The sequence below is a fragment of the Colobus angolensis genome, unplaced genomic scaffold, assembly GCF_000951035.1.
Source record: "Colobus angolensis palliatus isolate OR3802 unplaced genomic scaffold, Cang.pa_1.0 Scaffold315, whole genome shotgun sequence".
Lineage (NCBI taxonomy): Eukaryota > Metazoa > Chordata > Mammalia > Primates > Cercopithecidae > Colobus > Colobus angolensis.
Window position 1 is genome coordinate 1,778,594 of NW_012116433.1, and position 25,878 is coordinate 1,804,471.

At 39.6% G+C, this 25,878-nt stretch overlaps 1 protein-coding gene and 1 pseudogene across 4 annotated transcripts in view; one reads left to right on the forward strand and one right to left on the reverse strand.

The window, feature by feature from the left end:
• The window catches only part of XPR1 (xenotropic and polytropic retrovirus receptor 1), a 317,382-nt gene that overhangs the window by 240,031 nt on the left and 51,473 nt on the right, over positions 1 to 25,878 (forward strand). For 2 of the 3 annotated variants that reach the window (XM_011951150.1, XM_011951151.1), the window contains 4 exons: positions 3,917 to 4,083; positions 7,949 to 8,088; positions 10,413 to 10,634; positions 14,313 to 20,597. In XM_011951150.1, the coding sequence (XP_011806540.1) occupies positions 3,917 to 4,083; positions 7,949 to 8,088; positions 10,413 to 10,634; positions 14,313 to 14,373 (590 nt within the window). In that variant the 3' untranslated portion in view covers positions 14,374 to 20,597. Of the gene's footprint in view, positions 1 to 3,916; positions 4,084 to 7,948; positions 8,089 to 10,412; positions 10,635 to 14,312; positions 20,598 to 25,878 lie in introns of those variants that run through there. The other variant, XM_011951149.1, reaches the window with a different exon arrangement.
• LOC105518242 lies at positions 51 to 1,853 on the reverse strand (annotated as a pseudogene). Its single transcript, XR_001002795.1, has one exon. The product of XR_001002795.1 is annotated as a WD repeat-containing protein 55 pseudogene (transcript).

Here is a 25,878-nt window from a genome sequence, read left to right on the forward strand (position 1 = left end):
AAAATTCATATCCAGCCAGGCAGCTGGGATTGAATTGAAAAATTCATATCAATCCCAGCATTTTGGGAGGCCAAGGCAGCAGGATCACTTGAGTCCAGGAGTTCAAGACTAGCTTGGTCAACATAGTGAAACTCTTGGTCTCTACCAAAAAAATAAAATCACAAAAATTAGTCGAGCATGGTGGCACATGCCAAGTCTCAGCTACCAGGCAGGCTGAGGTGGATCACTTGAGCCCGGGAGGTCAAGGATGCAGTGAGCAATGATCAACCCACTGCACTCCAGCCTGGGTGACAGACTGAGATCCTATCTCAAAAAAATGTTTTTTGGCCAGGTGTGGTGGCTCGTGCCTGTAATCCCAGCACTTTGGGAAGCAGAGGCAGGTGGATCATTTGAGTCCAGGAGTTGTAGACCAGCTTGGGCAACACAGACCCCTGTTTCTACCAAAAAAATTTTAAAATTAGCCTGGTGTGGTAGTGCACACCTGTAGTCCCAGCTATTCCAGAGGCTGAGGTGGAAGGACACCCTGAGCCTGGGCACATTGAGGCTGCAGTGAGCCATGATCAAGCCAGTGCACTCCAGCCTGGATGACAGCAAAACCCTGTCTTTTAAAAAAATAATTAATATCTTCTCTGGGGATGCAGCTCAATAAGCAAGACTCTTGCCTGGTGAGGACCTGTCTTGAGATTCAGTTCATTCCCTCAGTCACTGTCATCCCCAGTCTCCTCTTCTTCCTGAGCCATGGAGTCTTCTCCCTCTTCCCTCAGTCCTGCGAAGAAGTCATCAGTGCTCCAAGTCTTGCTGCTCAGAGCCCGCAGTGGTCCTCCCTTTTTTTTGCGCCAACGGTAGTAATCCACCACCACAGCTCGCAGCTGGGCCATGTCCCAAAACTTGAGGCGCTGGTCATGACCACTACTGGCCAGGAAGCGGTCACAGTGGGAAAGGGCCAGCTTCTCCACAGGCTCCCCAGGGTGCTGGCCCACACTGCCCACCACTCGGTTCAGTAGGATGTTCACAGCCCTGATGACTCTATTGGTGGAGCCAGTATACAGCAGACTCTCAGTGACTGGAACCATGCAGTCGATAGATTCAGCTCTCACAGCAAAGCGGTCACTTGTGGCCCCAAAGCCATTCCAGTTGAAGAGGTAGATGGTACCTTCACTGGACCCACAGGCCACCTTCTTCCCACATTTCATGAGGGTGACAGAGGTCAGATCCCCAGACTGAGGCTCTGAGAGCAGCTCAAACCGACGCCTCTTAACGTTGAAGATGCCAAGGCAGCCATCCCCACTGGCTGTCGGCAGCAGCTTCTTGGCTGGATCCAGAGCCATGTCTGTGATGTACTCTTCATGTTGCCTCATATCCATTAAGGGGCCCTCCTTCTGCTGGTCCCAGAGACGGATACCACCTGTGTCATCCCCAGTGGCCAGAACATTCTCATCCACCAGCAGAAGACTGTTGATGGGGGCACTGGGAGCCTTGGAAACACGTCTTTCTAGTCGGCCCTGCTCCACATCTAGAACATGGATGGCTTTGTCCTTGGAGACAGTAACAAGCTTCTGCCCATCTTCAGAGAAGGCCACAGCTCGGCAGGCCTTGAGATGGTGACCCGATGACCAGAGCTCCTTGGTTTCTCCCTCTTGGCAAGAGCAGGAAAAGACGAACATGTCCCCGTCCACGTCCCCTGCAGCCAGTAGGTCACGGGCCAGATGGAACGCCAGCCCACTGGCCGGAGCTTCCAGCACCATGTCTTCCGGAGTGTCCTGGATCCGGGTCAGGGCTTCTATGGAGTCTGGGTCGTCCTCGTCGCTCCCATCCTCAGCGGGCCTCTCCTCACAAGTGCGGTCCATGCTGAGGACTGCCATGTGGACCATTTTTTAAAATACCAATTTCTTTCCCTACCACTGCCTTTCTAAGAGAAGCAGCTAAACAGTGATGTGCTAGTGTATGTTCAACAAACCAGCTCTTGGGTGGGAGTGGGAATAAGGGGCATTGATTCATAGTGTTTGCTGATTTCCACAGTGTAAATACTTCCACCATAGCCAATTTCAAGCTACTAAGATGATAACATTGAATGTGGAGTGAGGAAAGATGTACAGTAGCACAGTATTATACAGGATTTCCATCATACAAGTATAATAAATATATACAACCTCGAGAATTAAAGCAAAAATTAATAAAATAATTAAAAAGTAATGAATTTTGAGTGTTACCTTTGTTTTAATATAACTATTTATAAAGTTATATAAGTTAATTTTTAATAATGACTGAGTTTCACAACCAGATTCCAGAGTTTCTGAAAATTTAACAGTTGGCTCTCATGAGCTGATGAGAACTGATGTTCACACAACACTGAAGCTCCAAGGCATCTATTTTTTTTAACCAATTGGTTGCAAGTAATTTGCCAACCAGTTGTTTTTCTAAAATACAGATCTGATCCTAAAGCCCACGAAGGCATTCCACAGTCAGACCCAGATGAGTCTTTTTCAGCCTCATTTTAAATCATACCATTTCTCTCACATCCTCTGTATGTCACCTACACTAGATGTAGATAACTTGTAACTTCTCAGACACACTTGTTCTTCCCCCCCTACCCCCGCCTTCTCATTATCTACCTTCTCAGTATCTTCCTTCAGCCTTGAATGACCTCACCTTATCTGCCTGAGTTTTGCAATACTATTTATTTATCCTTCTAGAAATAACTCAAATGCTGCTTTCTCTTACTTGCTACTGTTGGAAACATTCCCATTCGCCTTGGTGCTCTCATAGCCCTTTGTTTATATTTCATTTTGAGCTCAAATTTATCAATAACGAATGTCTGATTCACTCTCTAGATTATAAACTTCTAAGGGGTGCCTTTAAATCATACTGTACTTAACATAGTAATATAACCTAAAAGTGGTTAATAAACACTTGCTTATTTTAACAGAAAAAAATTATGAAGGATGCATGGTATATCCTTTGCTTTCTATATCTTTGAGAAACTGACCAAAATTTAAACTTTTTTGAATTAGATTTGTATGCCTTTTTTCCTCGTGATGCAGAACCATATTAGTAGTTATATACCTATCACACACCTAGAGACATTCCACAATGACTCTAGAGCTGACCAAAGAAGAATTTCATTAGATAGTGTATGAAGCAGAAATGATTAAATAGTATAAGATAGTGTATGAAGCAGAAATGATTAAATTGTATAACTACATTTGTGAATCATTATTCTCATTTAGTGTGCCTTATAGTATTTTCAGCACAAAGCCAAAAGTTACTTTATAATGTTCCCAGCAAATTAGGCCTTTGTATCAATAAACACCCTCTAAGAAAGGCTAAAATACCATACTTTGCTTTGTGACTTGAGAGAAATTTGCTTTCATGCATATCATTAAGGGTAAAATCATCAATCTGTTGTTTTCAGGCATTTTATCTAGACTTAGAATTATCTGGTTGCCATCACGATAAGTATGGACAACATCTAAGTGTATGAAGGAAGTGTTCTAAAGTAAAAACAATCCAATCTTGAAGCAAATGCAGCACACTCCTTGTTAGTGGTTTGGGAATCTTTTTCATATTTTACACTAGGCTGCCACCTGATGGCAAAAGTTAAAATTGCATCTTCTGTAACATTCGGCACCTTCATTGCAATTAGACAGATTTTTACGTATTCAGCATAAAGCCTCCAAAACTTTTATACATTTGTGCAAGTGTTATATATTCAGCAAATGTTTGATGATTGCTTTGGACCTCAGGGAAATCATATTTATTGTTTAACCTTTGTTAGACAATGATCTTCCTACGATTTGTTTAAAGCTTTGCTTTCTTATGGAGCTATTTTAAGAATCTGTTTTAATTAGTGTTATTTAATGAAAAATTTTACTTAAATGTAAATTTTCTCATTTCTCTTTCCCTTTTCTTTCTTCAGAACGAGGTCACTCGGACACCATGGTGTTCTTTTACCTGTGGATTGTCTTTTATATCATCAGTTCCTGCTATACCCTCATCTGGGATCTCAAGATGGACTGGGGTCTCTTTGATAAGAATGCTGGAGAGAACACTTTCCTCCGGGAAGAGATTGTATACCCCCAGAAAGTATGTACAAAGAGTGTGTTTGTTTAAAAGAACAAACAAACTTAGGTATACCACTAGCTAATCCTGTTGCAGTACAGACCCAACCTCTAATTATATTACTGTAATATAATTAGAAAAAGAATTAACAAAAATACTAATTCATTCAGCCAACAAAAATATATTAGATGTTTACTATATGCTAGGTACTATAGGAAATAAAAACAAAGTAAAATTCTTGTTCTCAAGGAAAGCCATAAACGATGTTCAGATAAGTAAACAAATTGCAATACAACGTGATAAAGACTGGAATAGAATAATAAATAATTTACTGTAGTTTATGATTTGTTTTTGAACATGGAATGCCCTCAGTCTGAAACACTCTGTCTCTCTTGTCTGCTTTGTAAACACCTGTTCCTCCTTTTTAAAAGTCAGTTTCAGTGTTACTTTCTCCAAGAAGCCTTTCTTTATTTTTCCTAGCATAGTCAGCTATTCGTCTTAATCTTTTTTTACCCTTTATAAACTACCATTATAGCAGTTATCACACTGTGTTATAATAATGTGTTTAGGTGTCCATATTCTTCACTTCCCAGCATAGTTCCTGGTATATAGTAGACTTAATGTTTCTGGAATGAATGAATAAATACTTGACTAAATGAAAAATGTTATGAAAAGACAAAGGAGAAGGAGTGCCTGACTCTGCTTGATTGCATCAAGAAGACTTCTCCTTTCATTTGTTTCATCTAATATTTGTTAAAATCAAGTGCCATTTCAATCAGAAAATATAGATAATTCTTTAGGAATTATCTTAGGATTTTATCTATGTATTAATAAAAAGACAAGAGGGGCTGAATTAAAAAATCAATAATATATTTACTCAGATATTTTAGTAAAGGATAAATATCATGATTAGACCTTTAAAGAAATTAAACAGTGAACTGGTAATCCTGAAAGTGAATGTGAATTCTAATCCCAGCTCTTTCACTAACTAGCTGTATGATTTTTGCAACCAGACTATAGTGGATTCTTGTTTATAAGGGTAAGTATGTTAAACTAGATTATCTCTTGATCTTTTCCCAGTTTAAAATTCTGTGATGGAGAGGGAAGTGTAGATTAGGTCACTAACATTTTATACTCTTATCAGCATGTCACCAGTACCTTAAAATTGTATTTGGAAAAGTGTATGGATACGTAATATTCAATTAGTAAGTAGGGAAGGCATTTTCAGGTGTGAGGAATAGTGAATTCAAAGAATGATACGTAGAGTAACTTCAGATGAACATATAAAGGGGAAAAGGGGAAATTGTTGACAGTGATCTTTTTTACCTAAACTATAGCAATACCCCAGATGTGAAAAATTAGAATATATAACCAAGATATTAGACATATTTTTATAAATCTAATTTGAAAAGAAAATTAATAATCAGAGAGTAGATATGAGCTCAGTTAAAGATGGCCCTTTTGTGCTCACCAAATAAGTGTGTTTTATTTCTGTTTATATTGTTCTTGCTCTCTGAGAGCTATAAAACATTTGTTTTTTGTTTTTTGTTTTGAGTCAGAGTCTCGCTCTGTCGCCCAGGCTAGAGTGCAGTGGTGCAATCTCAGCTCACTGCCAGCTCTGCCTCCCAGGTTCACGCCATTCTCCTGCCTCAGCCTCCTGAGTTGCTGGGACTACAGGCGCCCACCACCACGCCCGGCTAATTTTTTCCATGTTAGCCAGGATGGTCTCGATCCCCTGACCTCGTGATCCGCCCGCCTCGGCCTCCCAAAACATTTGTTTCTTATTATGATAATTGCTTAGATAAATTGTTTATATCTTTATATAAATGTTAATCCATTCCCCCTTTTAAATAGTTCTGACATAGTGATTTCTAGGTAATAAAATTAGTGAATAGAATTTTTCACTCAGTTTCTTTGTTGTTACATATTTTCATGACTCTAAAAAACAAAATACTTTCCTACATTATAATTTACAAACTTATAAGAAAGATATTCTGCTGGATCACCACATTCCTTTAATTTTAAAAAATACTGGCCAGACATGGTGGCTCATACCTATAATCCCAGCACTTTGGGAAGCCAGGACAGGAGAACTGCTTGAGTTCCAGACCAGCCTAGGCATCATAGTGTGAGACCCTGACTCTACTAAAAAATAAAATAAAATAAAAATAACTGGATGTGGTGGCACACGCCTGTAGCCCCAGCTACTCGGAATGCTGAGGCAGGAGGATCACTTGAGCCCAGGAGTTCAAGACTACAGTGAGCTATGTTCATGCCGCTGTACTCCAGCCTGGGTGATGGAGCAAGACCCTGTCTTAAAAAAACTAAAAAAACTAAAACAAAAGGTAAATACTTGAAATAAAATTAATCTAGCTTAAAAAGTGTGGAATCCAGTGGAGCTTCATTAAAAATTTAGGACACAGGTATATGAACCTTAAAATCAGTTCTTATGAATGCATAATATTAAGCACCATACCCCAGATCCAGGAACAATTTTTGTTATCTTTATATTCAAACTTAACTTTTCTGTGTCTCTTGACCTCAAGATAAGTGTATTCCTCCCAAAAGACTTCCACATTTTTGGTGACATCAGCTCCCACATTGGTCAGTGGTGAATAGCTTAAGACTGACTCTGAAAGGCACATGAAATTGCAGTTCTTCAATCAAGCCTAATAGTAAAGTGAATGTGGATTTACCCAGAAATTGCATTATCACTATATTGCGAGGATGGAAGAGGGAATAGTGAGCCATGTGAATGTGTTAAAATCCTCATAATCTCTTTAAATTTTTTAAGTAAAATAAATATTATGGCTTAATACATAGTAGTTTCCCTTCCCAAAAATTTCGCATTCTTTAAATACATATATTTAAAGAGCTAATTTCCTTGAGATTAATAATGAGCAAATCTATGAATTATATAGTTCTGGTCTGTTGGCAATTTGTGTACTTAAGACTTTTGTGTAGCTAAAACTGGACTGGACTCCTAAATCCTGGGTGCTAGTACCTGCAAGTATTACTTGAGCACCGTCTTCCCCATGTAAAAATAGAACGTTTCTTAAATTTGACCATGGTTGTGAAATCCAAGCTTAATTTCATTCACATCAAAAAGCAAGACAAGGCCGGGCGCGGTGGCTCAAGCCTGTAATCCCAGCACTTTGGGAGGCCGAGACGGGCGGATCACGAGGTCAGGAGATCGAGACCATCCTGGCTAACCTGGTGAAACCCCGTCTCTACTAAAAAATACAAAAAAAAAAAACTAGCCGGGCGAGGTGGTGGGCGCCTGTAGTCCCAGCTACTCGGGAGGCTGAGGCAGGAGAATGGCGTAAACCTGGGAGGCGGAGCTTGCAGTGAGCGGAGATCCAGCCACTGCACTCCAGCCTGGGTGACAGAGCAAGACTCCGTCTCAAGGAAAAAAAAAAAAAAAAAAAGCAAGACAAAACTTTCTTCAAATACAGGGTAAGGCAAATGGAGAATAAAAGTACAAATAACACAGTGAATAAATCTGCTGATCTTTTCTGATATTAGCTATTAAGTCTACTGTACCTGTTAGAATATAATCTCAATTGATCAAGGATCTTAACCAGCTTATATTTCTGGGCCCTAGAAGAAAGCCTGGTATACAGTATGGCAGTGAAATATATTGTTAATGATTACTCAAATTCAGTAATACTTCATATTGCATATTATACCATTTAAGAAAAAACTAAATTGGTAGAAATAATTCTAAAATATAATGTGTACTTTCCTGCAAAATAAAATGCAACTTTCCTCTTAAACCTGTGCTTATTCATAGGATATGTATGAGTCTTGTTGGTAGGACACGTGCTCATTAGTATGCCTGTTTATGAGAAATGTGATGGGAAACATACTCAATTTGTTTATTTCTCAGGCCTACTACTACTGTGCCATAATAGAGGATGTGATTCTGCGCTTTGCTTGGACTATCCAAATCTCGATTACCTCTACAACTTTGTTGCCTCATTCTGGGGACATAATTGCTACTGTCTTTGCCCCCCTTGAGGTTTTCCGGTAAGCAAACTACTGAAAAGTTTATTAAAGATTCTTTTTAACCTAAAAGACACCCAATACTTACAAATTAGAATTTATTATAACTTGTACTTGAAAATCTTAAATTTTCCAACTTTTCTCAAATTTCTCATCAGCCTTAGAATTGGAAAACCATGTTGGCCAGGCTGATCTCAAACTCTTGACCTCAGTTGATCCGCCCACCTCAGCCTCCCAAATAAGATGATATAAAGATATTTTCAGACAGGTGTATAACATTCCTCTGAGTCAGAATGGACAAATACTGCCTGTTAAAATAAGATAGAAGCTGGAAACCGAAAGATAAACCAGTACTCCTTCCCTTCCTTCCCTTCCTGAATGCCTCAGCCTGGCGCCTGAACCCCCCATCACTGCTGCCACCTCCCTACCCACTTTCTCTTTCATGGGTGCTACTTCATCAATTTTTTAAAAGAAATTCTAGCAAAAAAAGAAAAATACCTCATGACTATTGTATTTCTTTTTTAAAAATCATTTGCTTACTAATTAAATCAAATGTTCTATCCCATTTAAAACAAACCAAAAAAGCCATCTTTAGATCAGCTTTCTCCCTCCAACTGTTGCCGATCTTTCTGCTGTCCTTTATAGCAGAACTCTTCAAGAGATGTCTGCACTTGCTGTCTCCATTCTCACTTCTCTCCCATTCTCTTTTTCATTCAAATATGTATTCCCAATACTCAAACTAAACCACTTTTGTTAATAATCTATAATAATAATATTGTAGTGCCTACTATGTAGCTGACAGCATTCTAAGCCTTTTACCTTTATTAAATCCTCACAGCAATCTTAGGAAGTAGGTACTGTTATCATGTCTTTTACTGATGACACCAAAGCATAGGTTAAGTAACTAATCCAAGGTCATTACAGCTAGCAAATGGTAAAGCCATGATTTGAATCTAGACAGTCACCCAGAGCCTATGCTGTTAGATCCATACTCCCCATTTTGCTAAATCCCCTGGTCAGTTCTCTGTACTTATCTTACTTTACTTCCCAGCAAAGCACTTTCTTCTCTTGACTTCTCAGAAACTACAGTTTTCTGTCGCACTAGCTATTCCTTGTGCACTCCTTTACTGGTTCTTCCTCCTCCTCCCAAACTTTTAAGTGTTAGAGTGTTCCAGGATTTAATCTTCTGCGCTCTTCTCTCCTCTAGTTGTATTATTCCTAAACCTATTATTTGAAGTGCTGTCTTTATGCTATCTCTAGCCATAAACTTTCCTTTGAACTGCAGACTCTCGTCCACCTCTCCACTGAATTCTCCCATATCTGATGAGTAACTCTAACCTAGCATCTCTGATCTTAGTAAATGTGTCACCTTTCACTTAGACCGAAAACCCTAAGACCACTCACATCCCATGTCAGTAAGTTCTGTCAGCTCCATCTTTATAAATAAATCCTTTGTCTGTCTACTTCTCATCACTTCTGTTATTACCACCTTTAAGTCACCATCATCTCTTTTCTGGACTGCTGCAACAGCCCTTCTAATTGGTCCTTCTTCAGCTGTTCTTGTCTCCCTTTGATCTCTTCACCATTCAGCAGGACCTTTTTCAAACAAATCACTTTATTCTCCTGTTGTTCTCTCATTGTTCTCCATTAAACCTAAAATTTAAACTATGGTTTATAAGGCCCTCTGTGGATGGGCCCTCTTCTGCCCCTCCATCATTATCTCCTGCTATTTTAACCTCACTTATTCTTAGCCCCACTGACCTTGCTGTTTCCAACTTGCCTTTTTATACTTGCCATTTTCCGCTGCCTGGGAGGCTTTCCTCCAGGATTTTTACATGACTTGCTTCTTTGTATCATTCAGGTTTTCAATAGCTGCCATGTCTTCAAAGAAGCTTTCCCTAACCAGTCTTAATGACGGCATACTCTATTCCCTTGTCCTGCTTTTTCTTCACAGTACTTATCATTAGCCGATTGATTGTTTACTTGCTCATTGTCTGTCTCCACCACTAGAAATTACACCCCATAAGGACAAAAAGGCTTTGTGTCATTCTGTGCCTTTACTGCCTTATGGTAGACATTCAGTAACTATTTGTCAAATAAGTTGAAAAATGAGCACTCTAAAACTGCATTCCATGAGTCCCTTCCTTTTTCGTAGTCTAGTCTTGTTTCCCTTACCCGCCCCCCACCCCCAACCTCCCCGCAACACCATCTTTCCCTATTTTAATATTCAGGCCCTTAATTCTGTGTTTTTGTTTCCGTGAGTGGAAACTTGATACCCTGGGAGGTTTACAAGTAGCAGAAGTATCTTACAATTTCATAAGTACTTTGATCTACCCCATTTTGCTAAGGCGATTTGTGTGGAACTTCTTCCGCCTGGAGAATGAACATCTGAATAACTGTGGTGAATTCCGTGCTGTGCGGGACATCTCTGTGGCCCCCCTGAACGCAGATGATCAGACTCTCCTAGAACAGATGATGGACCAGGATGATGGGGTACGAAACCGCCAGAAGAATCGGTCATGGAAGTACAACCAGAGCATATCCCTGCGCCGGCCTCACCTCGCTTCTCAGTATGTATGGCTTCTACTTCTGTGAGGCATATTTCCTTTGGGTTTTAGCATTGAGTAACATGTAAGCTACGAAGCTATCAGGTTGAACCAAATGAAATTGCCAATACTCAGCCATTTTTCACCTACAAAAAAAACAGTAACAAGCAGCAATTCCATATGATACAACCTATAGACTGTCTAAATGAGCATATAGAGTAAATGTCATCAATGCATAACCTAGTAATTTGGCATTAAAGATCCACTGTCTGGAGGAAAAGGTTGTTGGAGAGTGATTTATTAATACTTGACTCTTCTGTATGTTTTGTATACAAATGATTTTTATGTTATAAACTTTAGGAATCCTGCCATCTATGCCTTGACCAAATTACTTAATTTCTGTTTTCTGCCCCTCATCTGTAAACTGGAATTAATATGGTTCTTCCTCATAGGGCAGTTAAGTGGATTATATTGATTATTGCATAGAACTTGGACCAGTTCCCTCACAGAAAGAGCCTACTAAATATAAACTATTATTATTTGTATCTTCTTATTAAATACCTACAGCAATATTTTTATCAGTCATTGACTACATATGTTGCTAAAAGTTACCATAAATGTACAGTATATGGTGACTGCATTCAAAATTTAGAGACAATAGATAGCACAGTAGATTGGAATGAAGGAGACTTAGGTTGAGGATGAACAGTTTTCTAAAGGATAAGGGAATGAATAGACTAGAGACACAGTAAAGAACATAAAGGTAGAAATGAAGTGCAGAAAGAACAACCATGTGACTAGAATTATAGTAAGAATAATTTTTCTGAATAGATGAAGTATGATTGTAAAAGGCTGAAAATACAAACTTGATCTTGTAGGCAGGAATGAGTCACAGAAATTTTTTTTTTTTTTTTTTTTTTTTGAGATGGAATCTTGTTCTGTCACCCAGGATGGAGTGCATTGATGTGATCTCCACTCACTGCAAGCTCCACCTCCCGGGTTCACACCATTCTCCTGCCTCAGCCTCCCAAGTAGCTGGGACTACAGGTGCCCGCTACCATGCCCGGCTAATTTTTTGTATTTTTAGTAGAGACTGGGTTTCACCATGTTAGCCAGGATGGTCTCGATCTCCTGACCTCGTGATCCTTGGCCTCCCAAAGTGCTGGGATTATAGGTGTGAGCCACTGCGCCTGGCCACAAATCACAGAGAATTTTTTTGCAGAAGAATGACATTGTGAAAGTAGCATCCTAGGAAGTTTTAATAGCACTGTGTAAGATAGATTAGGCAAGGGAAAACTCAAGGCCAGAAAGCCAGATGAAAAGCTATGCAGTACTTTAATGTATGGGGCAGTGAAGATTCAGATTAGGATGCTTAGAGTTGGACCAAAAGGAATGTAAGGAGAGATTTCAAAGGAAGTAAGAAACAGAAGGTAGTATCAGTAACTCACTGGATATAGAAGAGTAGAGTAGAACCTGCTGAACTTTAAATAAAGATTTGGAAGTTCTCTGAAGAAGGTAGAGAAAAGCAGAGAGCAGGGAACTGAGTCTTATTCCCTGGCTCAACCACATTAGCCGGGGAACAAACACAGATAAGAGAAAAAAAGAAAATAAACAAAAGAGGCAGGAGTAGTCAGGGAGGTAGTAGGAAGGACATCAAAACAAAGCATGGTTGGTACTGTGATTCCAAGGAAGCAGAGTTTGAAGAAGCTGGGGCAGGGGAGCACTGAGTGGGTCAGCGAGATAAGTGCCACAAAGGACTGGAAGAAAATGCTGAGTGTGGTTGGTGACCTCATTGAGCTCCTGATTTTGAAGTCTAATTATCCTTGTTAGTTACCAGCAGAGGGCAATCTAAACATAGACTATTTCTGCTTCAGAAACAAGGGGCTCTTTGGCAATAGATTATTCTGTTCCATTTCAGGTGTTTAATGGAGAAACACTGGGAAACCAGATTGCACCGAGAGTAAGACATTAGGAATGGAGTGGTTGGTGTGCAGTGGAGAGAGCAGGGAATCCAAAATAAGATCTGAGTTTCAGTACTGACTTTATCACTCATGCAACCTTTAGCATATCCTTAACGTGTATGGTTCTTGTTTGTTTGTTTGTTTGAAACAATATCTCACTCTATTGCCCAGGTTGGATCAGTACAGCAGCATGATCATGACTCACTGCAGCCTCAACCTCCTGGGTTTAAGCACTCCTCCCACCTCAGCCTCCGCTAATTTTTTATTTTTTGTCGAGACAGGGTCTTACTATGTTGCCCAGGCTAGTCTCAAACTCCTAACCTCAAGAAATCTTCCCTCCTTGGCCTCCCAAAGTGCTAGGATTACAGGCATGAGCCACCACACTCAGCCACTCGATTTTGTTGTTGGTATTTATAGTGGTAGATGGTTTATGTTGGACTGAAATATGCTTCACTGTAATTTCACTGTAACTTTAACCATTTGATCCTAGTTGGGCTCTCTCACATCACTAATAATGAGTCTCCTCCGTCTTCTGCATTGTATGTTGTCCACTATTTGAAGAGAAATAACTGTTATGCCTCTCCTTAGGTCTTCTCTTCTGCTGGCTAACGCTTTTGGTTTCTCATGTATGCCTCAAGTGGTGTTATTTATCTGTCATCCTCATCATCCTTATCACAATTCCTTACATGTGTTTTGTAGGGTTTTGTTTTTGTTTTTGTTTTTGTTTTTGAGATGTGGTCTCAGTCTGTCACCTAGGCTGGAGCGCAGCAGTGTGATCATAGCTTACTGCAGCCTTGAGCTCCTGGGCTGAAGTGATCCTCCTGCCTCAGCTTCCTGAGTAGCTAGGGCTACAGGTGTGCACTATCATACCTGGCTTTTTTTTTTTTTTAAAAAAGACAGAGTCTCACTGTGATGCCCAGACTGGTCTCAAACTCCCGGGCTCAGGCCATCCTCTTATGTCAGCCTCCCAAGGAGCTGGGATTATAGGAACCAGCCAGTTTCTTAAGTTTGTTTAATGCTTTTTTCATCCATGTTCTCACTTGATATGCACACTGTCTCCATGAGGTGAAAGTGGTATTAAGTGAAATTGTTATTATCATTCCTGCCTTACAGAGATGGAAACGGGCACTCAAAGGGTTAAATAGATGCATCATAAAATCAAAGTCAGGTGGCCAGGTTCACTGGCTCATGCCTATAATCCTAACACTTTGGGAGGCCAAGGCGGACAGATTACCTGAGGTCAGGAGTTCGAGACCAGCCTGGCCAACATGGTGAAAGCCCATCTCTACTAAAAATACAAAAATTAGCCGGGCGTGGTGGCACATGCCTGTAATCCCAGCTACTCAGGAGGCTGAGGCAGGAGAATTGCTTGAGCCTGGGAGACGGAGGTTGCAGTGAGCCGAGATTGCACCACTGCACTCCAGCCTGGCTGACAGAGCAAGACTCTGTCTCAAAAAAAAAAAAAAAAATCAATGTCAGTACTCAAACCCAGATCACTACCCTCTGCGTTGCGCATATCCTGCCATTATTCTTGTTACCTTCCTCTGGTTGTGATCTAGTTTCTTAGTGTATTTCCAATAATATCTGAAATTGAATTGGAAACTCTAGAATAATCCATCTGGTACAGCAGATTTGGGATGTATGTTTAATGGTGGTAAGACTGGAAATGTGTCTAATACAGTGCAAGTGTTTATATTTGAGTAATGGACTAAGTGCTTTTTGTCCCCCTTGTTACCACTAGATCCAAGGCTCGTGACACTAAGGTATTGATAGAAGACACAGATGATGAAGCTAACACTTGAATTTTCTGAAGTCTAGATTCACGTCTTTGGTTTTCCTACTCTACAATCCTTTCCTCGACCAACGCAACCTCTAGTACCTTTCCAGCCGAAAACAGGAGAAAACACATAACACATTTTCCGAGCTCTTCCGGATCGGATCCTATGGACTCCAAACAAGCTCACTGTGTTTCTTTTCTTTTCTTCTGGTTTAATTTTAATTTTCTATTTTTAAAACAAATATTTACTTCATTTGCCAATCAGAGGATGTTTTAAGGAACAAAACATAGTATCTTATGGATTGTTTACAATCACAAGGACATAGATACCTATCAGGATGAAGAACAGGCATTGCAGGGACCCTCTGATGGGACGGTACTGAGATATCTCGGCTTCCGCTCGACCCGGTTTTGACTGGTTGAAACCGGACATTGGTTTTTAAATTTTTTGTCAGTTTATGTGGAGAATTTTTTCTTTCCTTCATACCCAGCGCAAAGACACTGGCCGCACTTGCAGGAAAAGTGCAACTTAAAGCAGTACCTTCATTCATGAAGCTACTTTTTAATTTGGTGTAACTTTTCTTATTTTGGGAAGGGTTGCTGGGTGGGTGGGAAATATGATGTATTTGTTACACACAGTTTTCTCATTATTTATGAAACTTAACCATAAAGAATGATATAACTCCTGTGCAATGAAGGTGATAACAGTAAAAGAAGGCAGGGGAAAATTATGTTGGATGACATTTATGAGGGTCAGTCCCACATACCTCTTTCAGGAGACAACTTGTACTAGTTTGACCTTTTCTTTCCTTTGTTTTTATTTTAAGCCAAAGTTTCATTGCTAACTTCTTAAGTTGCTGCTGCTTTAGAGTCCTGAGCATATCTCTCATAACAAGGAATCCCACACTTCACACCACCAGCTGAATTTCACGGAAGAGGTTCTGATAATTTTTTTAACTTTTTAAGGAACAGATGTGGAATACACTGGCCCATATTTCAACCTTAACAGCTGAAGCTATGCCTTATTATGCATCCGCATGTATGGTCACTGTAGCATGACCTTTGCTAGCTCTGAATCAGAAGACAGAGGTATTTCAGAGGCTCTGTGTGCCCTCACTAGATAGTTTTTCTTCTGGGCTCAACCACTTTAGCCAGAATTTGATCAAATTAAAAGTCTGTCATGGGGAAACTATATTTTTGAGCACATGGAACAAATTATCCTTCCTCATTCACATTATGTTGATACAAAAGACCTTGGCAGCCATTTCTCCCAGCAGTTTTAAAGGATGAACATTGGATTTCATGCCATCCCATGATAGAAAACCTGTTTTAAAATTTTGGGGATCTAAACTTGGTCATACATGAGAAGTACACTGCTTAGAAATAGTAGACTGTTATGATCTGTCCACAGTGCCCATTGTCACTTCTTTGTCTCATTTCTTCCCTTTGTTCCTTAGTCATCCAAATAAGCCTGAAAGCCGTAAGAGATATTACATTATTGAATATGGTTGGCATTAAATTTAGCATTTCATTATCTAACAAACTTAATATAAATTCCAGGACATGGTAAAATGTGTTTTAATAAGCCCCAGACCGAGATGAAAATTCCAAGTCAATACCAGCAGATTCATGAAAGTAAATTTAGTCCTATAATTTTCAGCTTAATTGAAACAAAGGAACAAATAAGTGGACGGGCAGCTATTATTACCATTTGCTTAATCAAAACATTCAGTTACTGCCCTTTAATACACTCCTTCTATCATCAGCACTTCCACCATGTATTAAAGTCTTTACCCATCCCTGTTGTAACTCCAGTAAGATTAAAGTTACTGTTACTAGAAAATTTTTATCAATTAACTGACAAATAGTTTCTTTTTAAAGTAGTTTCTTCCATCTTTATTCTGACTAGCTTCCAAAATTTGTTCCCTTTTTGAATCGAGGTTTTTTTGTTTTGTTTTGTTTTCTGGAAAAAATCATACAACTTTGTGCTTCTATTGCTTTTTTGTGTTTTGTCAAGCATGTCCCTTGGCCCAAAATGGAAGAGTAAATGTTTAAGTAATGCTTTTTAGTTTAAATAAATTGAATCATTTATAATAATCAGTGTTAACAATTTAGTGACCCTTGGTAGATTAAAGGTTGCATTATTTATACTTGAGATTTTTTTTCCCCTGAGTATTCTGTTTTTTGTACTTTAAATCTATGGGGGAAATATCACTGGTCTGTCAAGAAATAGCAGTAATTATTACTGAGTTAAATTGAAAAGTCCAGTGGACCAGGCATTTCTTATATAAATAAAATTAGTGGTACTAATGTGTATCCAGAGCCATTTGAATTGTTAACTTTATTCTTTATTAGTGAATCTCTATGATGGCACACATAAAATCTTACAGTTGACTTCTGCTGTTTGAATTCCCCATTGTTTTTACACTAATGTATCCTGTGGCCAGTTTAGTCTTTCTTCAACTGTTATGATTCTAGGCCCTAATCGGTCTTATTCTTTCACATATGATGCAATGATAGATGTAATCCTTTTCTGAAGTGTTTGTCGGATTAGCATAGTCTATTCAAAAATAAGGCTTATGTAACTTTCAGCTTGCTATGTGACAGAAGTTTAAATATGTATTTAAGTACACAGCTTTAGTTCCTCTTAAAGCTGTGAAGAGAAAAGAGGGCTTTTCCTCATCAAGAGACCTTGGGAGACAAAGCATACATTTAATTTTTTTCTTTCAAAAAAGGCAATGTGCACTTTGCTCTCCTAAATTTTATATGCCCTAGCAGTTGTGAATGTTGTGTCCACCCTGCAATTTGGTTGGAGGCTCCCATACACTGAAATTCTCAATAGAACTCTTAAAAATGAACATCGGCTGGGCACAGTGGCTCACATCTGTAATCCCAGCACTTTGGGAGGCCAAGGTGGGCAGGTCACAAGCTCAGGAGTTTGAGACCAGCCTGACCAACAGGGTGAAACCCCATCTCTACTAAAAATACAAAAATTAGCTGGGCGTGGTGGCGCATGCCTGTAATCCCAGCTACTCGGGAGGCTGAGGCAGGAGAATTGCTTGAACCCAGGAAGCAGAGGTCGCAGTGAGACGAGATCATGCCACTGCACTCCAGCCTGGGCAACAGGGCAAGACTCCATCTTAAAAAAAAAAAAAAAAAAAAAAAAAAAAGTCACATACTCATTTTAAAGGAGCAGCAACCTAACCAAAGTTAAAATTTCATTTGATTTTAGGTTTAGAAATTCTAGTTTTATTTTGGAGAATCACTCAGTTTTTAATATCAATTAAAATACTCTTCAAAGGAATGAAAAGGAAGTCTAAGTAAATGAATAAAGCTCGTTTTTCATTTTATGATAGTGTAGAAAGCATTGATGTGTGTAGAGAAATTAAAAGACAAAAGTGGTTTACTGTCTATGCACAAATGAGTGCCTATATTTAAGGCTGCCTGTACCATTACAGTGGCATAATCGCTGATTTCACAGCATACTGAGAAACAATGAAATCAAAGATTAAATCATTAATTAGGTTATGATGGTCATTTGTAAGACTGGAAAGTAGTCAAAAACACAGGTGCAACTTTTTTTTTCAGCACTCTACCATTGGGCTCCTTAGGCAAGCTGCTTAACTTCAGTCAGAAGCAATGGTGTGGGAGAACACCATTCACCTCAGTAGTAACTTATAAAAACCGTTTAGAGAAGGAAAATGGGCCCCAGCCGCTAGGATCCCTGACTTCCTGATATTCTAAACGTGAGAGTTCTATGACTTTAACTGAGCTTTTTACCAGAAGTAATGTGTTGATATGTATTATCTTTCTACCATGCTTTGACCAAAGTATATTCACAGTAACTAGAGAAAGCAGTTAATCCATTTCTGGATAGGTGAACCAGGGCAAGGAAAGAACAGAAAAAAGTAAAGTAGTACTGAGTCATACAGGTATCAGATTAACAGACATTTGTTGATGATAAGTAAAATAACTTTGGAGATAGCAGAGAAGAGCAAGATGTTGGACGTTGGCAGTAAACCTCAGCAAGGCAGTTAGGAAATTACATGAGCCTGATGACTCGAAGATGATGCCTCCATCTCTCCGCTCAGTGGTTATTAAATTGCTGGGAAAGACCTGCCTTTATTTTCCTATCATCTTTTCCCCATTACTTTGCATTATTCAGGAAATAGTTCTTTATTCCCAAATGCAATTTTCTAAGCAGTGACTACAAAAATTTCTTATTCTAAGGAAAATAATTAAGAAAATAACCCTATCTGTGGCATTATTTTAAAACATGGGATACTCTGGAACAATTGTACTTTATCTGGTAAGCAGATTTCAGGTTATTGTTTTCTTTTAATGGTTTACATGAAATTTTCCTCTCAAAAAACAAGTACCTCTTACTGTACAACATTTGAGTTTTTAAAATTGAGATAGCTTCTGAGAGAAAAAAAAAGTTGAATTTGTAGCTCTGTCAACTATAAAATCACCACACTTTTCTCAAATATAATAGGAATTCAGTGTCATTACAGATAAGATCTCTAATGACCAGATGAAGACAATTGAAGGTTTGGTAGAACTTTTGCAAAAGTTAGCTAAAGAAGAATAAATTCAGTTTATCAGCTTTGTTCATATTCTTTTTCTGAGTGATCTAAATTTTTCTTGCTTGTGATCATGAGCTAAGACAAGGAGTGTTAAAGGTTTTCTAAATGCAAACACGCATACATTTCTGCATTTCAGAAATCAGTCAATAGTAAATCCTGCAAACTCTCAACTTTCTGCATTGTATTTTAAGTCTATACAGTGTTAGAGCACATGGTAATGTGGGACAGAGTTGATTATATGATAGCATGAGAAATTTGCACTTGTTGTGTTACAAACCAATGATTTAACCAGCATACTCACCAAATAAGAAAAAGTAAAAACATCTCATTAGGTTTGGAAGAGCCTAAGTTAGTCCATACAGGAAGTTTGCCTGAGAACGGAGAGGAGCTTGTTGATTGGCATGACTCATGATGCCTTTCTTGTATGAATTATCAAAACTCTGATATTGAGTTGCCCCTAGAAAACAGCCTTCCAGAATATATTTGCTTATTTATGGTGGAAGATGAAGTGAGAACAAGATGAGAGTTTCCCTTAAAGTGAGGAGAATCATTATACTAATTTGCAACTGAAGTATGTTTCCTTGTAGCAAACCTTTGGTTTATTTTATCATCAAATCAAAGCCACCTTCAGTTTTTTGTATGGTGCCATCAACCTAAGGAGGACAATCAAATAACCTATTGTTTGCCTTGGATTCAGTATATCTACTAAGTACACAGTCTCATATTGTATACCTTCAAACCAGTTACTTGACTATACTTCCACCATATTACCTTAGTTCTTCCTATGCCCTTTCCTCTGTGCCACCACAAGTCAGAGGGAAAGACTGCAGTACTTCTAGAAAGATGTGGATGTCTAAGAAAGAGCCAGGCTTCCATCTCACTATCCCTTGATCATTATCTCTGAAGTCCCTACCTGCACTTCCCTGATTGCCCTATAGCAACACCAGCATGGTGGGAATAGGGGGAAAGATTGTGAAAAATCCCTAAAGGGTAATTGTTCATGACGTTGTTATTTTGAATTGTAAAATTGTGAGCCACTCACATTTCAATTACAAAAAGAACAGAACTCTTTATCATGTTGTGAAGATTAATTTCTTGCCATTTTCTGGATTAGCACAGAAGCTTGTATCAATGAAGAGTATTTAGGAGGGGAATAGGGTGAAGATTGTATTTTTCTGTTCAAACTCTCTCCTTCTATTTGTGTTTCCTTCACCCCCTCCCTCCACCACACTGTGTTGGTCAAATGATACTATTCTATGAAACTCTGAGCTATAGTTGTCAAAAGTAACTATGGATTGTGATTAGTCTTCTGTGGATGCTTCTTTCCCTCTTTTTTCTCCCTTACTCTCTTTCTCAGTCCCCACTCTGGTAAATGGAAAAGGTGACGTCGGAGAATTGATGCTTGCTTGGACTCATGTTGTATCTGTGACTATGCTATTAGCTGTCTCCTTTTTCCTTCCTATATGGGTAGAATTCTTACGACTTACGAAGTTCCCTTCTTGATAAGTAGGTTAAATGCACAATGTGGTACTGTTTTATAGTTTCTAGATGGTTGTATAAAGCAAAAAGTTAATGTGGTTATGTGTTTTTAAAAGAAAATAAGTGATTGGTTACTAAACTCTGTCCTTTTTTCATTATTACAAGTTCTCTCTGTTTTCCAACAGTTTGCTGACTCCTTTGTCACTGGTGAATGGTTTGTGTGACTGTGGTTTTCTCTCTGGGTTTCTTGAATTCCTGAACATAGTTCCCCTTAGGACTAATTTTCATATGGGGTTAGGGCAAACAGACTACAGTGGTGAAAATTTTAAACTATCCTACCAAGTTACAAAAAAGTTTAAATGGCCTTTTATCTTAAGGTAATATGTGAGGTGTGACTCTAAAGCAATGGGATTGTTGCAACAAATCTTTCTTTTACTCACACAAAGAATCTCAAATATTACAACTATGAGGTGAAATGATGTGTCCAGTTACATTTTGGAGAGGTGGACACTGCTGTCACTGCATACCCATGCCCTGTGAGGGAACATAGCACTTTTCTGCAGAATTCCTGGACTAATTATTATTCCTTATATATGTCTAGGAAAGATTACAAAATTAACTGACCCTAAGATGAATATGCCCACAATGCAAAGAGAAAAATAATTTATCGACTAAAGCATCAAAGCCTTTTCATCTTACTTCAGTGCCATAAACTCTGTTATTACTATATTTCTGTGTAGGCTAAATCAGAATATGATAATATGGAGTTCCCAGGCCAAAGTCAGGATATGAATATATAAGAATCACTAGATACTCAACACCACTTTTACAATTTGATAATACATACTCAACATTTGTATGCCTATAGTATTTTATATTTTTCCAAATATGTAGCATCTCAGAAATATTTAGATTAATGAGTCATCTCAGTTTGTTGATGAAGAGACAGAGACCTTGCTAGAGCAGCAGTCCACAATCCCAGACAGCGCTAGGAGGCTGCTCTGTCTTGTATCCATCCTAGACACATCCAGAAGAATCCTTGAAGTTTTAGTGACCTGCATCTTTATATGGATAATTTTTATTAGATTTTTTTAAGGTTATGGGAATAATGACCAATTTTATACCTTATTTCTTAAGAGATGGGGTATTTTTCTATGTTGCCCAGGCTGGCCTCCAATTCCTGGGCACAGGCGGTCCCAAACAGCTGGGAGTACAGGCATGCACCACCATGCCTGGCTTATACTTTTTGATTCACTTCTTTTTCTAGTGTCCCACCTTTTCCCTTAGAATTGTGGAGTTCTTATATTCTTAAAAATTAATGTGTGTTTACTGAGTATGTGTTAATCCTATCATATACTAGGCATTACTTTAATATTTAGTTTTAGTTGAAGTTGATTTTATTATCGTTAGTTTTATGGAGACAAGAAGGGAAAGGTGATAAATTTATTTCTAAACTACATACTTATCTGAAACCACTGCCGGAAAAGCCAGACCATCCTCCTACTAGGTATCACTGCCTCAGGGTAAGCTGAATTTTGTATCTCAAGTTACAGATTACTCTTCATCCCTCTCCAGGCAGATACTAAAGCCTCTTATTCTGTTTTTTTCCTTTAAAAAATAGAAAGTATCAGATCTGTCAAGAGTTGTTTCTTCAGAATCTTCTATTGCCAAAAACTGTCCTTATAATCCATCTTACCATTCACTCACTCTGTCACTGAGTCACATATTAGCACCAGAGTTCAACCAATGCTTACCTTTATAAAATGAAAATTTCCCCTTATTTAAATAAATTGTATATTAACTGCACTGCTGAATGGGAATGATAGTAAAGTATTCTGCCTTGCTCCACCTAGAGCACACCTATGGTCCATTCTACCTATGTGAATAATCAAAGTCAAGGCATGATTTTTGGCGATAGATGTACTATGCTAGTCTGCTTCCTTATGGCCAGTTTCTAGGTTAAGGAGAAAACCAAGTAGCTCAAGAGAACAGGCGGATAACAGAAGAGAAGTAAGGAGAAGCATATTAATATTAATTCCCAAACCCTCTGCCCTTTTACTAACTTTCAAATTATCATGTATTCTAAATACCACAATATTTTATGTTGTGTGGTTGAAGTAAACAAATTTGCAGTTAAATTTGTGGTTACTCAAAGCCTGTCTTCTGACTAGATGGGACAATACAGTTTTTAAAGTTCTGTTAATCAGGGCTTTTGTATCCCTTCGGCAAGGAAATACACAAGATAATTTAGAAACATCAGTTCTTCAAATATTCCTATCAACTGTTGGATTTAAACTTTTTTTTCTACACTTTCATAGATACTGTAGGAAATTTTAGCCCCTCACCAGGCAGCCATGGTCAAAAGACTTGCCGGGCTGGATGTGTGCCTGCTGCTAGCTATTGACTGTCCATGAGGACGTAGCCTGCTTTCCTTCTGTGGCAATCCTCTAGTCTTAACCAGCCTGCAACCCTAATAGGAACACAGTTCAGAGGAGACATCCTCTGTCAGCAGGAGGTCACACAAAGTCATATTGACTAAATGTTTTAATGCCTGGTAAATAGTTGGGGCCTAAGGAATATTTATTAAACTGAAAGGTAACTTCAGGAGTCTATCAGTAGATAAGCTGCTGAGTAAATTTAGGAGGTAATTAGCTTTTTTGATCAACTGCTGCCTCTTACTGGTGCTTCATCACTGGTGGACTTGCCAGGCTCCTCACTTTGATCCTTGTGTGAAGTCAGGTTGTGTGAAAACTTGATTCTGATGCTGCCCTCACCATTACTACAATAGCAGGTGCTTCATCATTCTGTGGACTTTCTGTTTTATCCCAGGAGCAGTGTAATCACAGCTGACCCTTCCTGGCTGCTGCAGGGGAGGCACCTCTCCTATTAGTGCATGCCCGTGTGGTGCCTGTCCTGTATATGAGGAGAAAAGTGACTGGCTCTGGACACCAACAATTACTGAACCTGAATGAGGACCCAAATCTAACCAGCTCTGTAGCCCACATACTGTCTCCCTTGAAAAAAGAAGGAAGGGGGACTTTTTTTTTTTTTTTTTCCTGCTTGGCAGAGAAGACTAGGAAGTGCCTTGTGAATTACTGTTTCTTTCTAAAGTTATGCCTGCTCAAGTCTGAATATAACCATTTTGAAGAAAATCAAAGAACATCCCCCTTCCTCCCATAAATGCATACATAATATAGGTTTCTCTAAAAGTCTGGGTCCCGCTGATGATGGCTTTTTGGGAATTTGTCCTCTGCCCCTCCATGGAAGACAAATCTTAGCATTTTAAAAAAAAATAAACAGTAAGGCCGGGCGCAGTGGCTGACACCTGTAATCCCAGCACTTTGGGAGGCTGAAGCGGGCAGATCATGAGGTCAGGAGATCGAGACCATCCTGGCTAACACGGTGAAAACCTGTCTCTATTAAAAATTCAAAAAATTAGCCGGGTGTGGTGGCAGGCACCTGTAGTCCCAGCTATTCTGGAGGCTGAGGCAGGAGAATGGCGTGAACCCAGGAGGCGGTGCTTGCAGTGAGCCGAGATCGAGCCACTGCACTCCAGTCTGGACGACAGAGCGAGACTCTGTCTCAAAAAAAAAATTAACAACAAACAGATTCCTACTGACTGCTTTTCACAGGAGTCCTCTCCTTGAAGCAGCCACCCTCTTTCCCTAAACGCTTATCTCCCCTTCCCTCCCCTCCCCTTCCTTCCAGTTGTTAAAACTTTCACCAGTGAGGAGGATGGTGTGCTGCAGTAAGGCAAGCCCTTGCAGTGTGTCAGGCATTTGAGATACAGGGAGGAGAGAGCAACTATGGGGTAATGAGGGTGGGTGGCTATTGCTAAGTGCCACTGATGCCTGAAGAAGGATAATGAACATCAGAGAGCAAGTACCAGGCAACTGGAAGCCAGATGTGGAAGCCTGAGGACCACTAGTTGCATATAGAGAATCTCTCATCTGCAGTGGAAGGGAAGAGAAAATGAGGACTAAGCCCAGGACTTTAATAGAGTGGCAGAATTTCAGACAGTTAAACACCCAACTAAGGCAGGTCTGATATGTAAGGTCAAGGACCCGATTGGGAAAACCTAACACATGAGATGGCAATATCTGCTTGGATTCCCGCCAAAGATTTTTACTTCCTGAACCCCTCAACATTCTGAGCCTATACATATGCCTCCCCCATTCCTTGCTAGCACTCCTCCATTCCAATATTACACAGGCCCTTCTTGTGCAAGACAATGTGTGCGCCTTTCAGAGTCCTCCGTGACTCAGCTGGGGACATGCTGGGCTTGCTAAGGAAGAATAGGGACTATACTGAACTGGAAGATATAGTCAGCCTGGACTGACAGGAGCTGAAAGAGATTCTGAGAGTGCTTGAAGACCGGGACCAGAACATAAGGTAGAAGAGAGGACAATTTTTGACTTGAAAGGGTTTTTCTAAGATACAGAATTTAACTCCCTAGCATAAGTATCCCAGGTGTTGGTGTAAACTTGCTGCTAGCATGGCTCCTAGAAAGCTGGAAAAAGCGATGGCCCATGTTGAGCAAAGTTAAAATTCCAGAATTTATATGGGAGACAATGGAGGAAGAGAAGGAAAGAAGAGGGAAGGAGGGAGGGAGACCATATTTTGGGGAGACAGAGGAATAGAGACTATTGCCACATCCTATGCCTCTTCTTTCCACTCTTGTTTAATTGACCACTCAGGCCCCTGAGGAAACTGGATGGGTTAGGGAGGGTCATTGTAGACTATCACAAGCTCCATCAAGTATAATCCCAATTGCATGCTGCCAGATGTGTCTTCATTAGACCAGATCTATACTGCCTGAAGTACATGGGATACAGCTGTTGATTCAGTGCAGGCATTCTTTTCTCTTTCAATCAGAATCAGAAGCAGTTCACATTTTCATGGAAATGATAATACACATTAACAGTTTTGCTTCAAGGCCATGCTAAGTCCAAAGAAGTGTGGACCGGCTGGACATCCACAGAACATCACATTGATCCATTACAACAATGCCACCATGTTGACTGGGCTGGATAAGCAAGAAGTGGCTAGCACACTGCAGATCTTGGTAGGATATGTGTACCCCTGAGGGTTGGAGCTAATCCTGAGAAGATTCAGGAGCCTGCTATGTCTGTAATATTTTCAAGAGTTCAGCAATCAAGTCCAGTAACCATAGACATATTCTCCAAAGTGAAAGACAAATTACTGCATCTTGTACCTCCTAAGGAAGAAGAAAGCATAGTGCCTGGAAGCCTCAGTGTCTTGAGTCACCATATTCTGCACCTGGAGATACTACTCCAACTCATATCAGGTGACATCACAGACTGCCATCTTTGAGTGGGTCCCAGAGCAGGAAAGGGCTCTGCAACCAGCCCAGGCTATCAAACAAGCAATCCTGTGGCTTAGGCTGTATGATCTGACAGACTCTATAGAGGTATCAGTGGTGGGAAGAGATATTGTGCAAAGTT